This window comes from Calypte anna, chromosome 3, assembly GCF_003957555.1.
Source record: "Calypte anna isolate BGI_N300 chromosome 3, bCalAnn1_v1.p, whole genome shotgun sequence".
NCBI lineage: Eukaryota > Metazoa > Chordata > Aves > Apodiformes > Trochilidae > Calypte > Calypte anna.
This window is the reverse complement of record NC_044246.1, coordinates 58,836,057-58,856,554: the sequence shown is the minus strand read 5'-3', so window position 1 is coordinate 58,856,554 and position 20,498 is coordinate 58,836,057. Positions and strand designations below refer to the sequence as shown.

The 20,498-nt window shown below is 40.0% G+C and overlaps 2 protein-coding genes across 4 annotated transcripts in view; both read right to left on the bottom strand.

The window, feature by feature from the left end:
* Positions 1–2,917: 2,917 nt before the first annotated feature.
* Positions 2,918–13,841, bottom strand: ALDH8A1 (aldehyde dehydrogenase 8 family member A1). Of its 2 annotated transcripts, none has more exons than XM_030448351.1 (7): positions 13,629–13,841; positions 9,217–9,364; positions 8,700–8,855; positions 7,187–7,333; positions 6,329–6,585; positions 5,395–5,556; positions 2,918–3,993 (listed from the first exon to the last, which is right to left on the bottom strand). In XM_030448351.1, the coding sequence occupies exons 1-7, from the start codon at positions 13,764–13,766 to the stop codon at positions 3,541–3,543; spliced, it is 1,461 nt and encodes a 486-aa protein (XP_030304211.1). In that variant the 5' UTR covers positions 13,767–13,841; the 3' UTR covers positions 2,918–3,540. The 2 variants fall into 2 exon arrangements, with proteins under 2 accessions (XP_030304211.1, XP_008492263.2); XM_008494041.2 differs by having other exon boundaries at positions 7,187–7,336; positions 13,629–13,840.
* A 2,519-nt stretch (positions 13,842–16,360) lies between these two features.
* HBS1L (HBS1 like translational GTPase) overlaps positions 16,361–20,498 on the bottom strand; it is a 59,262-nt gene continuing 55,124 nt past the window's right edge. For both annotated transcript variants that reach the window (XM_030447329.1, XM_030447330.1), the window contains exons 15-18: positions 20,342–20,450; positions 19,788–19,888; positions 18,695–18,839; positions 16,361–17,035 (exon numbers count right to left, since the gene is read on the bottom strand). In XM_030447329.1, the coding sequence (XP_030303189.1) occupies positions 17,024–17,035; positions 18,695–18,839; positions 19,788–19,888; positions 20,342–20,450 (367 nt within the window). In that variant the 3' untranslated portion in view covers positions 16,361–17,023. The remainder of the gene's footprint in view (positions 17,036–18,694; positions 18,840–19,787; positions 19,889–20,341; positions 20,451–20,498) is intronic.

Genomic DNA, 20,498 nt, shown 5'->3' with positions numbered 1-20,498 from the left:
ATTTTGATACAAATGTTGGAACTGATGTGTCTCCTCTCCAAAGGACACCCAGAGTCTCCCTAAGCAGAGCTTTTATGCTTTCTAGCATTAAAGAATAGCTGGATACAGATATAAATATGCTAAGAAAAGATCTGAAAGAGAACATAAATAACCCTGCACTAACTGAAAGCTGTCAAGTATGGCAAATATGTTACTATCTACCCATGTAATCATCTCACACCAGCGAGATAATCCTCTGGTGTTAAACAGAACTGTTCTTGCTCCATCTGCTAATTCTTACAGATGGAGCTACTCCTCAGGCTTTACATAACAGTAATTAAACAAATCCTCACAATGGCCACATGATTTCATGCACAAGCCAGGCTAGACTAAAAAAAAAAAAAACAAAACAAAAAAACTTTGCTGCTGGGTTGGAAAATTCCAGGTCATATAGCTCAGAGAGCTCTGTGAGAGCTGTCAGCCTTGGCTCAGCCTGCCTTGTCCTCCGGGACAACCTCTTCACTGTGCACTGGGACCAAGAGCAGAACATCCAGAATAAAAGCAGCTGCAACAGGCACCTTCATCATCTGCAGGAAAACGTTCTTGGACTACCCCATCCATAAAATGACAGTTTTCCACACACATGGAAGTCACTCTGAATAAGGAAAGTATGGGAGAGCTCATAGCATGTGGTATGTAGGAGAGTTCAGTGTCCCCACAGAGAGCCCCTGGTACAAGCCAGGTACCTCTCTCCTGTCACTTCCTCAGGTACAAGTGCCAGCAGCTCTCTTATGGGACCTGAGCCTGGAGGGGGGTGTATGAAATGCGAGAATAACCCATTAATACAGGCAGGAAAAGAAACCTTCCCACAAGGTAACCCTCACCCAGACACTCATATGTGAATCTCTACTCATCTGAAAGGGCAAGAAATAGCAGAATAAGCAAGGTACTTGAACTGCACCTTACCCGAAGAAGGAAGGAGAACACTGCAGATAGAAAATGGAGAGAGGGACACTATTTTGTATCTTGGGTTCTCCCTGCTGCCCCAATGTAAAATATTTTGGATATCTTGGTCCAGAAAGGTGTAGATGAGACATAGGTCTTTATCTCATATACATTAAATATATGCAGAAGTGTCTCATTACACTGAACACCAAGCAAAAATTAACATCTGAAAGAAAATTCAGCTCATTAAAACTGAACATAGACCACATCCAGGTGGGGGAAGGAATCCATGCAAATCTGCTAATTGCATAATATCCCAACTGCTGTTACTGAAAACGCCTGCCCCACAAACTAATGAAGTTTTTCACAGTTTTGTTGTTGTTGTTGTTCTTTTCCTCTTACAAGCAGGATCTGTGAAGAGAAAAAATATTTTAAAAAGTGTAAGAATAAAATATGCACTAACATAGCTGCTCATTCTCCTCCCAACAAAATGATAGCCTGGAAGATAAAAAGAACTTCAGATGTTCTGCTGCCACCACATGGTCATGAATAGACCTAGGCAGAGTTTTAAAGTAAAATTACATGTTTGCTCTTCTTCATAATTCACTAATTCACTAAGCTTATAATTTTCATTTACTTTCTGAATGCATCACCATTTGGGGGCATTTGTTTCAAGTCCATCAGGTGACCAGGTAGGCAGCCTGACTGCTTTGCAACTGGATTGGAACCAGAGATTCCAAGGTTCATCACACATTAAGGCCTCAGCTCTGGGATACAAATTATTTTCAAAAAGTCTTCTGAAAGAGAAAATCAATGAGAACTCAAATGATCCTGGTGGGCAACTTTCTCTGGAATGACATCTGGCAGGGGGGACATGAGATACCTCCCAGAGTCCAGCACCTCAATTCCCTGGCATGACTTTCACAAGGTGAGGACAACACCACCACTGTTCCAGTAACTCTAACAAAAAGCACTTAAAGAGAGAAAAAACTGCCTTTCTGCAATCTTAAATTAAAACACCCAGTTGGCATCTTTACTTTTACTTAGAAAGTGCAAATCCCAGCGCTAACTTGGCTAAACCATTGAAAGAAAAAAAAACAAACAATCCTCTCTGGCAAGTCTACTGTTGAAAGGCACACTATGAGAAAAACCTATCTTAAATAGAAATATCAAAATAAAGGTATGGATTAGCATTCAAGGACTAGAGACTGGTCTATATCAATTTTAGAACATATCATTGCTCCATAGCCCTAAAAACATTATAAATGGTACAAAAAATAAAATTTCATTTTCTATAAACCTCATATACCTCTGTATTTTTGCTGTATAGAGGAAAAGGAAAGAAATTTGCTACTCCATTCTCTCACATTTCACCAGTGATAATTTCTCATCAGTTTGTTTTTGTTTTGTTTCGTTTTATTTTAGAGGTGCCTTTTTTTCCTCCAACAGCCCTGAAAAAATATCCCAACGACTCATTAGCTCTTCTCAGAATACAGGCATCTATGAGACTCTGTGTAGCTTTGCTAAGTGAAAAATTCAGCTCAGAACTTGTTAAACAAATAATGAAGGGCTCCTGTCAAAATTCAACAGCAATGTAACCTTCTTGAAGAGATGAAGGGGAACATGTATCCTACTTTATTTCCCTTTTTGTGGAATGTGAACAAATTTGTGAGAATCCTGATGGAAAAGAGGAGAGGAGAGGAGAGGAGAGGAGAGGAGAGGAGAGAAGAGGAGAGGAGAGGAGAGGAGAGGAGAGGAGAGGAGACAGGAGAGGAGAGAGGACAGGAGAAAGCTCTGTAAATGAATGAGGGAAAGAAGTTGCCAGCAATTTTATGTTTTTACGTTTACATCATTTGCAACAGTTACTTCTCTCAGGAGTCTTTTCCAGTTTTTATCAATGAAGAATGACACTGATTGTGATGCAGACAAATCTTTGTGTAGGGATTTGATAAACACCATCACTGAGGCCTAGAAGGGATGAAAGGCTGTAATTTCAAAACAGAGAACATGTCTTAGATGATTCACGTACACATCACAAAACAGGTTATAATTAAAACACTTATTGCCTCTGTGTACCATGAGAATTTCATGACCCCATAGATTAAAAGTACTGCCATAGGCATTTAGTGTGCTGTAGCATTAGTCCTTGCCTGATATCAGTGAAGTGCAGTATGGATCAGTATGTGGAACATTCTGCTTGTAGTGGAAATGGGCTGATTCCCATTGCAGTATCAGCCTCACGATGTGCTGGCCATTTTGTCCCTCAAGGTAATTCACCAAGCACAGGCACAGTGACATATCCTGTCCCTTCTCCACTCTGCCTTAGAGGTAGAGATTTTTGAGGCAGGAATACTCAAAACACTTTAGGATCCATAAGATAAGCAAATCATCTGGCTTGGGCTGGGCCACTTGTGGAGTCCACCCTGATCTTATCACTTAACATGAAAGGCTGAATTCAACATTAGCATCTAGGATGACTGTTTTCAACTGTTATAGATATTACTTGATGAAAATTCAAGAAAAAGACAACCACAACAGCATCCTATGTTCCAGAAAGCCAACGGGAACACAGATTCATGTAATTTAACTTACTCTAAAATAGTTCCATTGCATATGTCAGTGCTTTATTGTGATGGTTTTTACTTCAGTGAAGAACTCGTAGGAATCCTTTGCTCCCTCCCTTCCTATGCCTGAGGCTTTCATCCCACCAAATGGTAGGTTCAGATCTCTAACAAGCCAGCAGTTGCTCCACACCAACCCACACTGTAGCCTTCGTGCCACTCGATGAACACGTCCCACGTTGCTGGACCACACAGTGGCTGCCAAGCCATATTTCACACCATTGGCTCTTTCTATCACTTCTTCTTCTGTATCAAATGCTACCACACATGTCACAGGACCAAAGATCTCTTCTTGCATGCAACAAGATTCATCCTTGATTTCGGCAATAACTGTGGGCAACATGAAATAGCCTTTCTGGTTGCCAGCTGGGAGAGCCAAGGAATCCACTCCCTCTCCACAGAGGACTCTGGCTCCTTCGGCTTGGGCTTCCTTCACATAGTTCTTTACCTGGGAAAGCAGCAGGAAAACATCACTGCTAAAGGACACCAAATTCTGAGGGCCCATCTCTCCAGTATAGGAACGTCAAAAGGAGCCCCTGAGTACCTTCAAATGAACCACATTGCCTTTACTTCCCTCCTACAAGAGAGGCCATCCCTTAGATTTTATTGTTATGTTTCTGCAAAAGTAAGGCTGGGTATTTCTTGCTGTAAAACAGTATCTCTCTCTCTCCAAATACTTACTAGCCTAGCAGGCAATACGGCTGGACCTTCTCATTACGTATTCTCAAAGGCAAGTGGTGAAAACACTGGTGGTCCCAGAGACAGCCTCCCTCCCTTCCTCTAGCAGTTTGGGCAGTTTGGGATGCATTCCATGCCATGGTTCATTCATTTACTCAAAGGGATCAGTAATATTTTCCTACCCCACAGGCAGGATTTTTCAATGTTCATTTGCCACTGGGATGATGAAGCCATGAATGCTGTAGAAAACTTCATCAATTAATAATTAAAGCTGTTACCATGGCTGCTGCTATCGTAGGCTCCCTTGAACACAGAGCATGTGCTATTGATCTGCTTCTGTTTTGAAACCATTGCCTGCTTTCTCTCCCTGTAGAGACACCACAGAGATACCACCAGGCTTCTTTCTCTTTGTTCTTGTAACCAGCTTAGGTTATACTCAAGTTCTCTGTGGTGCCACAGACCAAGGATGTGGGAAAGAGGGTGTTTCTGACACTCAGCTTTTGAACAGGACAAAGGTTTGGCTTTCTCTCTTGCTCTGTGGTTTTCTGCCTGCTTCTTCCTTATGGTGATTATGTCAGATAGTTCTGGGATGTGAGCATCTGCTCTCCTGAATTCTGTCTGACACCATAAAAATTAATTTCACATATGCCACTAAAGCAGATGGTTCAACTGCGAACCATCTCAGCTTCCACTACACATACACAATTTCAAATTGCTGCAAGCAGCCCTAGGAACCTGTCTCTTATACTTCCCAGAATTTCTAAAGACTGATATAAAAATAAGACTTTTACCTTGTTAACTACCTTTTTAGGCAAATAATTGATCTCAGGAAATACAATGTTAAAATCTATGGAAGTGTTGCTGAACTCCAAGGTTGGTTAGTATAAATGCAGGATTTAGTTTTACACATTTTGAAATATTTCAGTTCAAATGGGAAAAAAATATTGTTTGCAATTTAAATTATTTTCCCTGTGGAGCTGATTTTTCTGGAGTATTCACATGATCTCAGGCCACAGGCAAAAGAAACCTTATCAAAAAGATTTCTTATAATCTTTGAACCATCACTCCTCAGAGATAATCTTGGAGAGGACATGGTCCTTTCCATACACCCCTGAAATTACCTATCATAGCCCTCTAAAAATGAGATCATGTAAAATCTATGTAACATCACCTTTTCTAGATGCTCTTTACTTATTAGAGCTCCCACATTGACTGTAGGATCTGATGGGTCCCCAACCTTCCACTTCTTAGCTTCTGCCACAAACCTCTTCAAAAACTCATTGTATATGCCCCTCTGAACAAAGATCCTGGAGGTGCAGAGGCAGATCTCACCCTGCCAAAAAGAAACAAACAAGAAAAACAATACAATTAGTTCACTTTACACTGTAAGATTGATGAGTATTAGGAGTCACATCCCAGAATGAGACTTGAGTCCATGCATCCTCAGAGGTACAAACTACACACGCCAACACCACAAAGTAGGATTTTTCCCAGATTAATCAGGAAAATAGAAGAAAAAGATAAAACAACAATAACAGGATTGTACAGTTATATACTAACAAAAAGAAATTATTTTCCAGTTCTGAATAACCTGTCTTCATTTCCTGATCATCCCTTTCTGATACCAAGTTATTTTTATGAAGATTTGCCCTGAAGTTTCATGGTTTTGGTGATCTCTCCTGAGAGTGGTGAAGAGGAAAGAGAAGCATCAAGAGGATTTGGGGGGAGTCTCCTAATTTAATTCCAGCACACCATCAGTCTTCCCACTTACTTGCAGGGTGGGATTTAAAACAGCTGCTTTCTAGAAGGCTAAGAAATTATCTATTTTGAGAAGGATTATGATATCTTGTAATTTTCCAAGAGAGAGCACTGGGAAGAGCTCTTTGTTATTTTGTTTCCCAGCTTGTGGTGTAATGAAAATTTGTCATATTTTTCTATTTATAATTTGCCTACAACACTGAATCTTGAAACAGACGGTGACAATTTAGGATTTGGATCCAAAGGTACGTGCACATGTGCACAAACACACACACACACACATGCTCAGACACACACACACAACTCCTGCTGCAAACAGGGTTTATACACTATGGCGGGGGGGGCACCTGGTTGGCAAAGCTGGACCTGAGGGTGGTGGGGATGCACTGGGTCAAGTCAGCATCATCAAAGATGATGGCAGGGTTTTTGCCACCCAGTTCCAGGGAAAGCTTTTTGCAGTGAGGAGCACTTTTCTCAGTGATGCGCTGGGCTGTCAGGGTGCTGCCAGTGAAGGAGATCAGGGGCACGTCGGCATGGCAGACGAGGGCTTCTCCCGCCTTGGAGCCTGTTCCAAACACCACATTCACCACCCCAGGGGGTATTCCTAGTTGGAATAAAGGCACAGAGTTGTCATACCCTGCCCTTTGTCCTGCAAGTTCCACTTCGCTGTATTTTGCCTCTGAAGTTAGGAAATTACCCGTAGTTCTAGGGTGACAAAGACTGACCCTTAAGTGACATAGCAGGCAAAATACACAATGTCTAAAAACTTTGGGGGTCACCAGTTAAAAGATAAAACCAATGCCACTGCTCGGTTGAAGCTTGCCTGACATCTATCATCAGAGGCTCTGTTTTCTGTCATTGAGGGAAGAACAAGTTGTCCTCCCAGTTTTCCTTAACAGTGCCACAAATACAGCCATGACACAGCCACTAAGAGATGGTTCTCACTCTCTTACACCTCTTGTGGTTCCTGTGCTGGCACCACAGACTTAGGGCACACTCAAGTGGAGTGCAGGAGCGGGAAAGGAGGCACAGGAAGATTTTAATGAGAAGATAGTGGGGAAAAAATGGGCAATAACTGGGCATGAGACAGTATGAGCACTTTCTGACTTCTGCAGGGAAAAAAACCAAAACCAAAACCAAAAACAAGGTGCACAGGCAAGCATTCTCTTCCCGTTCCACCCAACCTACCATGCTACAGGACTTACCTGCTTTCTCCAAAAGTTTGCACATCATCCAAGCTGTGACTGATGTCATCTCACTTGGCTTGGCAACCACAGTATTTCCACATGCAATGGCAGGAGCTATCTTCCAGGTTAACAAATATAGTGGCAAATTCCAGGGACTGATTAAACCTGCTACAAAGCAAAACCACAACAAGACAGAAATTTGGTCTGCTGGGAGACCAAACTCATTTCCCCGACCTCAAACAGTTATACACCAATTATGATTTATGATGGGAATTCAGCTATGTCTTTTCTTTCTAAATAACTATACAATACATTTGTAGCTAGAAATATTTCTCAGAGACAGATAATTTTAAAAGATTTGTGCAAATGATACTAAAGGCGATCAGCCAAACTCTCTGAATAAGTTTTGCTGCTTCTTCAAGGCAGAACCTTATCTTCACAGGAGCTTTTCATGGTTTTTAGAAATATTAGTGCAAGGTTAGCCATAAAATCTATATTCATCAACTGGTCTGTGGTAACATGCTGTGTCAGTCAACAGCAAGTTAAGGCAATGTGTGTTAGCTTGTGCCCCGGAGTTGTGCTTTTTTCCAATTAAAAAAAAAAAAAAAAAAGGCATGCATGACATACAATGAATGTTTTCCTTCCATTTATCCTTAATATAAATTTTAGTCTAAGTTACGAGTGCCAAAGTTTATCACTGTTCAAACTGCTGTTTCCACAAATTGGTGAATGACCAGCATTTTTTCAGTAATTTCCTTTGGGAATACTTTCACGCCACATATTTTGTGGAAATAGTGGAAAATAATCTGTTATTATTGTGCGTGATTGCTCACAAAAGCCACAGGATTTCTTGCTTTTTGATGGAGTGATTTTCTATATGAGAGTAATTTTTACCAGTACACAGGTTCTCCACTGCTCACAAAACCTTTTAAACAGGTCCTCTAGGTTAGTCAATTTTATTTTAAAAAGTATGAACGTGGAACATTCACACAGACTTCGCTAAAACGCCTAAGGATGCAATCACTACGGCTCCTCAGCTTAAGCCCAGCCACTTTATTTCTGCAGCACCAGCAGCATCTAGTGGCTGAGTTCTGCAGTTCCCCAGCTAAAAGAGACTCAGCCACCTGTGAGCATCCCAGTCTCAGGCTGAGATGCCACGTTTCAAGCTGTCCCTGCTCCCACAGAGGTGAGGAGGATGCTGCTCTCCCCTCAGGAGCAGCAACTCAGTGCTTCTGAGAGCCTCACCAGTCCCCAGAAGCAATATTCATACAGACACACACACGTACAAAACACAAGGGATATTTTGGACTTGAGGGCTAGCAGGTTAAACCTTTTTAAGGCACATGAGCACTCTTTTTACCCTTAAGTAGCACAACTTATATAGTAGCACAACATAAAGCTGCTCATGCAGACCACTCGTGTTTAGCACGCGATCCTGACACACGAGATGTTTTTTGAAGATCCCTCTTTCTTTGTTGAGCCACTGCTGAGGCATTTTCCCAAGCTTTCCAGCATTCCAGGAGGACCATACCAACTCCCACGGGTGTCCTCGAGGTGTAATGCACACAGCCCATGGTTGGCACCTCAGTGCACTCCGTCGTGTGATGAAGGATGGAAGAGGCAAAGAATCGGAAGTTGTACACAGCCCGAGGGATGTCCACTGTTCTAGCAAATGTAATAGTTTTCCCTGAAACAAAAATGAGCATACTTCTGTGTTATTGTGGACAGAAACAGTGCATTGCACTCCACTCCAAAAGCTGATTTGCATGGGTTTTGGGAAATGCTTTTTGTCCTCCACCCAAGTGATCTCAGGCACAGTTCAACCATAGTCAATGGCGCCCGTTCCCTTGCTCTTGCATTGCAAGTATCTAACAAATGAGTCAGCAGTTCTGAAAAGGAAGAATGACCCCAAGAATCCAGAGTCAGGGAATTCTGTGAAGTTCATGCACATCAGCTTCAGGTTGCAACACAAAAAATTTGGACCATATCCTCCATTTCAGTATTCAGCAATACACTCTACATTTGAAATCAACAGTTCAAATTTTTACCCTGATCCTTTGACTCTGCTTGTGCAAATGCTTCCAGGTCATGTTCAACCAGGTCTGCCAGTTTGTTCAGGATCTGAGATCTTTCCAATGGGCTTTTTGAGGACCAAATTGGGAAGGCAGCTTTGGCAGCTTTGACAGCAGCTTCCACCTAAAAAAACAAAAGAGGAGTGGTGAACACTAGTGGAAAGCCTTAGAAAGAATATCAAACAATCAGAAGATGAACTGATAGATCTGAGAGGCTAATAATCCAGATAATGTCTGTGGGAAGACTGCATCTTGTCAGACTTGTGACTAACTGATAACTTCTCAATTTTCGTCTTCTGAAGACACTATTCCACATTTCAAGACAGTTTCTTTTCTTCATACTCTATTTCACTGTAACTCTCTTCTCTTCATTCCAGCCACCTGTGGGCAACCCTCCAGGCCCAGAGGAAATGCTGGACTGGTCAACTGGCACCAGTAAGTGCCCCTGGCTGAACCCATGCAGAAGCTTTTTCTCATGAGGGAAACTGTAAAAATCTCCCAGAGCAAATCCAGCTTTGATTTTAATGCCCACAGTCCTTGCAAAATGGGATTTTAGCCACACTGGGCAATGATAAAGTAAAGAGTAGGTGAAGGAACAGACTGTATACCCTGATAGCCTTTGGTTTCCTCTTCCCTTTCCCCTAGCTGTTTCAAGCAAGGATGAAGAACATATTTACAGAATTGACACTCAGAGAAAATTTTTAATCTTACCTGATCATGGCTAGAAACTCATTACGGTGCTCAAATAAAATAAAATAAAATAAAAAATAGCTAATTTCTGAAACTCTTGGGGTTTAGCCAGTTCTCCCATCAGATACCCAAAGAAGCCTATGAATATGAAAGATCATTATATGCATTTCATACAGATGCATGCCAGTCTTGCCAGTATTTTGCCTGAGATGTATATAACTACTACATGTTCCTTCAGTTTGACCTTTCAGAATACTGGCAAAATACTATCACTTTGCTGGGGCAGATTAGGCTTGAAAAGATTAAAATTCACCAAAAAGCACTCTCAGCTGTCAATTATTTCCTCTGGAATCTTAAATAGAAATTAACTTCACCCATTGGTTTATAAGCAATTTCTTCTTGATGTTGTTTACCAGTCTAAAGATGTTTACCAACATCCTTCCATATTTTAATTTACTGCCTTATTTCCCAATGTTTGCTTCCTATGTATCACTTCTTAATTTCTTTCAGCATCCATCATCCAGGATCAAGGTGGGCTTTTAGCCAAAGCTGTCTTTGTTGGCTTCCCATCATTTTTGCTCATAAATTTCTTTAGATTTTAGAAATAGAATCATAGAATCATAGAATCATAGAATCGGCAGGGCTGGAAGGGACCTCTGAGATCATCAAGTCCTTGACCCACTACCGCTGTGGTTACCAGACCATGGCACTGAGTGCCACATCCAGTCTTTTTTTAAATATCTCCAGGGACGGAGAATCCACTACTTCCCTGGGCAGCCCATTCCAATGTCTGATCACCCTCTCCGTAAAGAAATCCTTTCTAATATCCAACCTAAACCTCCCCCGGCACAACTTGAGACCATGCCCTCTTGTCTTGGAGGATGCTCAGGTAAGTCTGACCTCTCCTAACATTGCTGCTTTGCTGCTTGCAATGCAGCCGCTGAAAACTCCTTTCCAACAATTTCACAAAACTGAGTTCCAAATTTATTCCTCCAATCAAAATGAGTGTTATAAAAATCATCACCAAATAATTTATAGGCCCTCCGATGATGCTTAACTAATGAGGGCACAGAAGCTGAAGCACACGGAAATCCCTTTTTTCCTCCAGTGCCCATCAAAAGTCCCCCTAAAAAAAAAAAAGGCCTGAGATAGAGGACCAGAAGGATAATGGCAGAGAGGCCAGGGTGGGAATGAACCAACTTTCACAAGGCCACACGGATCACTGGCCAAGCACAGACCCTTTCGACTGTAGTTTAACAACCTCCTGCTCAGGTGTCGAGAGCAACATCCTGACAGCCACCCAGCTGCTGGAGCAGGGCCAGAGCCACCCTGGGAAAGGGGAACTGCAGCTTCTCGAGCAAGCCAGGTGCAAATGGCACCCTACCCTGAAGAGGTTACCTCCTGTGAAACCACACCACCCTTACTTGCTCTTCCACCCTCCTGTCATTAGGTGCCATTGTGGTGCTGCTGCTCCTCTGCCCTCTCCTCTGTGGCATTTGCCATCAGGTGCTGGCTGGATCAAGAGAGGGATGGTTTTGCAGTTCAGAATATCTGCATTTTAAACTCTCCAGTGGGTTTAGAATAAGGATGATGTTGCATGTTCACAGACAGAAGAAAAGCAAATCATCAAAGGAAGGAATGAAGTAGTAGTAGATTGATCTAAAAAAAAAAAAAAAAACAAGAGGAAAAATAAAAAGTTTTGTACAGAAGAGGGCACACAAAGGTTAAAGAGTTACTAAGTTTGATTAGCAAAACACAGCAAAAAAAGTTAAGCCATGAAGAAAACATGCACAAGAATTCAACTATGAATTTGTGTGTCTGAAGCACTTCCTTCTGCTTTCCTCTTTTGCACAAAACAGAAACAGAGAAAGAACACACAATCCAGAACTGTTGTAAAAAGTTAAAAACAAAATACTCAAAAATGCCCTCAGGATATAATGTTTGATTTCGTAGTGGATGATGCACAGGATCAAGGTTATTGAGAGATTTTATTCTTTTTTAAGGAAGATACCTGCCAAGACTAACTTGTCTTCACCAGCCTGTCTTTTGGAGATACACAGCATCTGTGCAGCCTGCTTTGTTGCTCCTATTTGAAATCAGGAGCTCTAACTGGGGGATAAATTAAGCCCTGAAAAAACCTTTTATGTTTTTGGCAGAAACCGGCTGAAATGGCCCCACCAGCTGACCTGGTGCTAAATTCCAGGGTTACCAAGAGTTCCGATGTCTGTCTCCATTCTTCCTTCTGATCCTTCATTAAAATTAACCAAGAAAAAAATCCAGCCTTGCTATAAACTGGCATCCTGAGTTCTTTGTTAAGCCTGGGTCTAGGTGCTTATTTTGAAATCCTTAGATACCTTCTAAGTTGTATATGATTGTGCTTTCTCCTGAAGCATATTCCATCAGTCACCAGTGGACGCCAGCTCTGCAGATCCCGACTTTCTTTGATAGTTGTCTAAAAGCAGGAATAAAACCCTCACTGACTTTAGGGGTGTTCTTACTGGCTTCCCACTGCTACACACAACCACTGTCTCAGAACGCTGACAGAGAAAAGTCATTGCTCTTAACACATATTTGTACAAAAGCTCCAGAATGGCCACCAGACTCTTTTTGTTGGGCTGCTCCGGAATTCTCAAATCTACCTGGTTTTAATGGTTTTGCAAAGGAATAAACAAGAAGACTTGCACCTGCACATCAAAGAGAGGTCTTTTCAGGCATAATTAGGGTTGGAATTAACTTCCTAAGATGTATTCTGGCAAACCCAACCTGTTACTCTTTAACCCTTGGTCATCAGCATCTAGCAAATATTTACTCAGCTGAGATTACAGTGCAAAGGTTTTTGCTGAGAGAAGCAAAGAGAAAAGAATTCATCAGGATTGAAATGCAACTGAAGAAAACAGCTACACACAGTAGCACTTGTTTTTAAAAAGATTTTGAAAATACTGTACACTGCTTGTCATGCTTTTCCAAGCCCTATGTATTATCCAGGCTTTTCCAGTCATTTCTCTCTTCAGTAAATCTGAAGCACTTTGTTGGATGCACACTTGTAGATCCCTTATAAAGTAACATCAATGAAACTGCAGCTCCCCAGATGAATACCACATCACCCGTCCACACCTGAACATGCACAAGGCACCAGGAAACACTGGTCCCACTGGGAAACATTACAGCAATGTGAAGGACAGACTACATTTAAAAGAAATACGCACTCATCAGAGCCACTTTATCCTCTCCACCTAATATCTAACTGCTAATACAAAAACCAGGGACGTCTGGAAGCTTTCTATCATCTACAGGGAAAAATCAGGAAGCCAAAAACATACTTAAATTACAACAAAAATATATTTAAATTAATATATTTAAATTACAAGACACTAAGAGAAGACATTCAGACATTCAGTTATATACAGTGCCTCTAAGTTTATTCCCAGAAAAGATCAATAACTTTTTCCTGTTTCTACTTACTGCCAACCTGAGCAATAAGATCCACCCTGTAATTTTTAACAGCAAAATGTAAAAAAAAAAAGATTGGCTCCCACAGCAGACTACACAACATTGCAATATACGTAAGAATTTACTCATTTAAGCATTAAAGTCTTCAGTGTTTTTCTGTTCTCTCACCTTCAGCCTCTGCCACTCAAAATATTAATGTTATGTGCATTTAATGTTTTATTTTATTTGTACATTTGGATAGTACTCACCTCTTCTTTGCCACTGTCTGGCACCCTGCAATAGACATCTCCAGTAGATGGATTATAGGAGTCTATGTAGGAGGAACAAGGAACAAATTTACCAGCTATAAAGTTTTCTAGCACTAAAAGAGTCTTTGAGTGAGCCATTGTTAGCCTCTTGCTTCATCTGTTGTTTGGGGTTTTCCTATGAAGTATCAATGCAGATTAGTAAATCTGTAATTTATTTGCACAGCAAATCTGAACTCCTCCCCTTCTCTCTCCGTGTTCCCTACACAGTTCACTCACAAGTGGGAATGAACCATGGCAGCAACAGCAGAAAATCAGAAGTTACTATTTCTGTGACACTGTGACACTTGGTTCTTTTCTAGGTGTTGAAGCAGAGAGGCAAGATCAGCTAAGATACTAGGGAACAAGGGGCTTTAAACTGGAAGAGGGTAGATTTAGGTTTCACATTAGGAAGAAATTCTTTAATATGAGGACGGTGAGACACTGGCAGAGTTTGTAGATGCCTCATGCCTGGGAATGTTTCAGGCCAGATTGTATGGGTCTTTGAGCAACCTGACCTAATGAAAGGTGCGCCTGCCCATGCAGAGGGATTGGAACTAGATGGTATTTATAGTCCCTTCCAACCCAAAACACTCTATTTTATGATTAGTAAATGGCTCCTCTCTGTCTATAGAAAATGAAATATTCAAGAAGGGAAGAAAATTAATGGGTTGACTAGCAAATTTCCCCCTATTTTCAAGCTTGTCTAGAGACAGACATTTTGCAATAACTATACAAAATAATTCAGGAGCCAAACACCTCGATAGGGACCTGCTTCTTACAGTCATTAGATGCAGAAAAGGCACTGGACTGCCACATGTGCAACTCCTGTTTACTGCTTTGTCATCATCTGTAAACCCAAGACTTTAAATGTCAGTAACTTTTTTCTGCCAATATCCCCTAACACCAAAAAATGCAAGCAGCTAAGTGACTAATTTTAAAAGTTTAGAAGCACAATCCTACCTGGTCCACCCTGTGTTATAGTTTCAATTTTTCAAAAAGAAGCAAGACACCAAGTTTCATGCTTTCATTTCCATGGAAGCTCAATTGAAAGGCATTTTACTTTAGAGAAGCTTGTTACATATAATTAGGTTTTTTAACATCCCAAAAACCCAAACTGTCCAGTAAGAGATTTGTGAAAGACACTGTCCTCCAAAAGAGGATGTTTAGATTATTAAATTGCTCTAAGACTGCACACCCACCTTCTTGAGCTCCAGAGTATTCAAAACACTACATCCATATTGGAGAGCAGTATATTGTCACTAGGAGATTGTAAATATCTCTATCAGCAGCTCAGAAAAGGTTTTCACTCTAGACCACTACCAAGCTATCAACATGCAAAGATATTTTGATTGAATAAAGGTGATGCTTTCGTTGCGCAACAACAGATCATTTACGCATGAACAAACTGGGCAGAGTTCAAATCGGTGCTGAAAGGTCTTGCAGTCATGTTGAAACTGGATTAGGTAATAACCTCCCAAGCTACAAACTGGGAAAGCATGCAGTAGCTTCTCTGTCATCACAAAATAGTCTCAAAATTCAATGCAACATCTAAGAAGGGTTATCAGAGGTCCACACCGTATCACACTTCCTTATCCACAAACAGCAAGGAACTTCCTGAAGTCTTAAAACTGAAGACACATTCTTCTGCCTGTAACACTTCAGCTGTTCTTTAAAAGCAACCTAAACACTTTCAAGGTTTGAAGACAGATTCACGTGAAACAAGTTCAACACAGGAGCTTGGCAGTATGAACCTCTGGAATCCAACAAATGCACTGAAACCTGCACAGCTGGCATGCTGAAACTGGTAAGTATTTGAATGCGATTTCTGGACTATGAAAAGACCTAGCAACTAGTTATAATTCATAAGCCTACATTTTGGCAATGACAGTTTTCAGATAACTCAGATTCATAAGATTTTTTAAAAAGTAATTTCCATAGAAAGCATTGCTGATACTTCTAGAAATGTGCATGTAGTCACTAGTACAGTCTATTGATACGGTCAACCGCAGGTATCTGCTCTCTTGGACCTAAAGCATGTCAAGTGAAATAAAAGTTACCTATGGAAAAGAGCATGTGGAAAGAGTGGTTATGGAGCATGCATGACTTTGAACTAAATAACAACCATAGGCTTTTTGTGTTCTTCACTACTTTTCTTCAGTTAACCACAGTGACTCAAGCTCTGGGGCAAGTATTGCAGTTCCTTCCTCACAATACACCGTGTATGGTCAAAGCAGAGTTGTCTCCACCCCAGACTCAAGTACAGGTCCTGAAATACCTGAGGTCCTCTCACACTTCCTACTGAAAAAAACATCTCCCAAGCTGTAATAAAGTGTGTCTGTCCTGAGCTCATGCTGGAGGTAGCAGAGGAACTCTTCTCATTAGGGAGGTTATTACTGAAAAGCAAGGAGTTACAGGCTCAAGTGAGCATAATAATCTGGCTTTAGCATACACCCCAAGATTAAACTGTCAGCTCTTGCTCAAAAGAGGAGGAAGTCTGGATGAAAGAGATGTGCATGTGCAGTAGCTGCACTAACATGAAAAAAACTGAAATTATTTCCACAGAAAGACAAGCTGCATGCCAGTTTCACATTCTAACTCATAAGTTTCAGAGTAAACTTCTGACTTGTGGGAAGTAAAGACTGATTGAACACAGTTTAGAAGTGTTTAAGTAACCAAAGATGAAGGAGAAAAAGTATGCTCAGACAAAGTTATTTTATTATTCTGACAGTTTAAAAAATAAAATTAGCCAATGTTGGCACAGCTTCCACTACACAGCAAAAGAAAATTATTTTTTTAAATAAATTTTGATACAGGGAAAACAATCCTGGGATAATACTACATGCCATTCTCTTGAAAACAAAGTAAATATTATTTTTTTTCCCCTGAACACCCATTCAACTCAAACCTAAAAATATATTAGACCAATAAAGTTATTTTACTGAGTTAATGTGCAGCAAAAAAGCAAATCAAAGAAAACATGTAAACAATTTATATCTGGAAGTAAGGAGTTTGTTTCATGATGATGAATCATGAAACATCTTTCATCATCTTTTTCTCTAATTTAGCTTTCTAAGATTTTTCCATCAAGCTGTCCAAGGGCTATATTCCACAGGGAGGAACAGATGAGACTCTTAAGATTGAGAAGTGCAACATTAGCAGTTCCTTGTCAGTTGGCATCTTGTTCTGCAGCAGAGAGACTGATGAAGTGCTCTCCAGGCATCCCACACTATTAACTTTTGTCATCATCATCATCATCTTCTCCCCAGTTAACTGCACTTGTTCCTTCAACTGAAGTAACTGAATTCTTAAAAAGAAGTTTGCATTTTGGTTGGATGGTGGAAGTTCTGGCACCACTGTCATTCTTTAATCTAAAAATATAAACAAATAGAAAAAAACATAATGTTGAAAAATGAAATACTAAATGTAAAATGATCACAGCTTTCATTAACATGGTATAGTTATGGAAAACATAATTCCTTTTGCTCTAAAGTTCTCTGGAATAAGACTGTAAGTACTAAAATAGTAATTCCCAAATAACAGTGAGAGTTGTTTAGTCCTCAGTTCTACAAACATTGAGTATCACAGATCTAAACAGGACAATATTCACTATAAATTAAATTTAATGAAAAATGGGTGTGAGATTAAAGACTTAATTCAGGATCCTATTTAAAACCAGACAGGTTGCTAAGAGCATTAAAGCTCCATAAAGCCTAAAGTCTCTGACAGACCCATCACATCATTCCTACACACACAGGGAGAAGCCAGAAATTCTCACACTCTAGTTTCAAGTTTTGACATTATATGACTCAGCTTTAAGTCTCAGTACCAGAACTTTGTTAATGTGACTAAATTGTTCTTCTCAAGCCTAGAATTAGAACTTAAATTCTAATCCAAAAATCATGGCAATATTCTTAGTGACAGAGGGGCATTCATAATATTTGCTCATAACAGAAGGCAAAACATTTTATATTAAGCCCCACAGCTTTTGCCTCCTCTCAGTTACACAAGATCAGAAAATGCTTACGGGCACTGGTAAGAATAAAATGTACAACTGTCTTTAATCTACCAGAAAAAGATCTGGTACAGCCACAGTAAAAATGGCAAACACCTCTTACTAACAAACTATTTCTGGTATATTTCTAGAGGGAATCAGATTTCAGAAATACCAATACGTGTTTAATTAGTGAAGGGTTATTTTTTTTAATTTGAGAGAAAATGCACAACTCTCAAAATTTCTGAACAGAGTCATTTTGGGTCCTAATAAATTGAACTGTGGTAAGCTCTCCTTGCATCTTGCTGAAGCAGTGTCTCTTTTTCACCAGAGCAAATCAACAGGAACTTTCTGAAGTTCAATGTATCATCCATAGAGATACAGAAGTCATCATGCTGCTCTACTCCTTGCCTGTCAGACTCCACGTGGAGTATTGCATTGAGTTTTGATCCCCGTTGTACGAAAAGGATACAGACAGGCTGGAGAGGGTCCAGAGAAGAGCCACAAGGATGATCACAGGACTAGAGCACCTGCCATACAAGGAAAGGCTGAGGAACCTGGGTTTGTTCAGCCTTGAGAAGAGAAAGCTTAGGGGAGACCTTATTACAATGTTCCAGTTCTTAAAGGGCAGCTACAAAGCAGATGGAGACTCCCTGTTTACAAGGAGTCAGAAGGAAAAGACAAGGGGCAATGGGCACAAGTACCTCGTGGTGAGATTGTGTTTGAACACAAGAGGGAAATCTTTCCCCATGAGGACAGTCAGACATTGGAATGGTCTCCCAGGGGAGGTGGTGGATTCCCCCACTTTGGAAAGTTTTAAGTCCCAGCTCAACAGGGTGCTGAGACATCTCATATAAACAAATAATATTAGGGGGGTTGGACCAGATGATCCTTGAGATCCATTCCAACCTGACATTCTATGAACTTTTTAATGCCAAAGGAGGTAAACCAGGTCTTGACTACGAAAACCAAATGCCACATGAAAGTTAACATTGTTCCTTCACAGGAGAGGAAGTCCTTTACAAAAAAGTCATACCTCTGTGACAACTCCTGCAGCAATAGTGGAACCACTATAGCGTAACATAAATCTTCCAAGCTCTTTAAAATCTTTATATAGCTCTAGAGCAACAGGTCTTTGAGTTTGTAGTTCTATTAGAGCATTCTGACCTTTAGCCAAGAACCTGAAGGTAAGTAAGCAGAAAACTCCATTATACATACATGCATGCATAAATGAAAAAGTAAGCAGTGAATAAACAAGAAAAATCAACTTAGAAAGCCAAGAGTATAATGATTACACTTTATTTAAAGTATGACCCAAGCCCCCTGACTGAAAACTCATTTGCCTAAGGCATATTATTTTAAAAAGGCATCCAAGTTTTCTTTAAAAATTCTAGAGAAGGACATCCACCTCAACATTTTAGCCAATTGGTTGGAAGGTAATTATCTCATTAATACCTGTTTTTTCCTCTCTAGTAGAAATGAGGCCATATTTCAAACTCAGTAACTAAAGAGCCAATTCACTGCTCTGTACAATCATGATTTTTCTTCCCATTACCTTCTGGAAAAGGGTTATTGTCATAACATTGTAGGCATAAAACAGCATTTCTACTCAGATACAGCTTTGAATAACCAGAGGGATGTTCTCATAGTCTAACCTGTATGGGAAGATTCCATAAATCTTTTTTTTTCTCTGACCCACTGTCTAGTTTAATTTATTTTAGACAGTAACCCATCTCCAGAATTATACCAAGGACTGTATGTATTACAGGAAGAGATAATGTAAAAAAAAAAATAGTCCTTTATGTGCAGAACTGGTAATCTAGGATTCGTTCCCAATTCTGCAAATGACCTTAGGCAAGTCATTTTACTTCTCATGTGTTCAGAATTTATCAAGTGGGTAGGAGTTAGAAATTTTCTGACTGTAAACAGTAGACAGTAAACAGTTACAACAGTAAAAAAAAAATCTAAATAAAATAAATAAATCTAAAAAAAATAAAATCTAAATCTACCTAAAACAATCAAAGCTTATTCTTAAAAACACATCACTGCTTAAAAATAGAACCTGTTTGATATACTACATATTAATCAAAAGTCAGCCCATTTCTTGAGTAACGATTCAAGTCACTTACTTAGGTTTTTTCTTTGTCACTTCACCAGTGCTTTTGTGCAGGACACTCAAGAGTTTTTTAATAGTAGCAGGTTCACTTATGGTTTGATAGTGTAAAAGCACCTAAAAATATTTTTTTAAGTTAATAAACATTCTACAACAATCAGAAATCCTAGGTGTTCTTACTTGAAAAGATAAACCATATTTAAGACTAATTTTTTAAACAAATGCTCATAAAACATCTTCCACAGGAGCTTCTGCCTCACATCAGTAACACTTCTTAGTTCCTAAACTTTGTGACCTCCAAAGATATGACACGAAGTCATATCATAACACATGTGTTACTTCATCATAAATACCTTTTTCATTCTTAAATGCTCTGTTTTTGCCACTTCAGTGCTGTTCTGTAGCCATGATAGCCCCTTACATCCCCTTGAAATTACAGAAGAACATATTTTCTCTGGAAATACATAAGCACTTCTAGACATTCAATGCCTTTCATATCTGGGGGGTCAATCATGGAGAGGAAAAGCCCTCAGTAACCAGTAATGAACATGGGAACTTTCAGAGACTTACAGGAAATCCCTTAGTGATTGGAACCTCAATATTGAAGATGAGAACTCGAGCTCTGAAACGAGTGCAAACTTTAATGGGCTCCTTGGGATCACAAAAGACACAACCAACACTAAAAGAGAGCAGAACAAAATTTGACAAAAATGTTAATCACTGGTAC

What these genes read in the sequence shown, in the direction of transcription:
- ALDH8A1 (XM_008494041.2), bottom strand. Translation starts at nt 13,766, where the DNA reads ATGGCTCACTCAAAGACTCTTTTAGTGCTAGAAAACTTTATAGCTGGT. An exon ending in GAGGACACCCGTGGGAGTTG is followed by an intron (nt 7,337 to 8,699) that starts GTATGGTCCTCC and finishes TTTGCTTTGTAG; the next exon opens with CAGGTTTAATCAGTCCCTGG. An exon ending in GTAAAGAGCATCTAGAAAAG is followed by an intron (nt 3,994 to 5,394) that starts GTGATGTTACAT and finishes CTGCTTTCCCAG; the next exon opens with GTAAAGAACTATGTGAAGGA.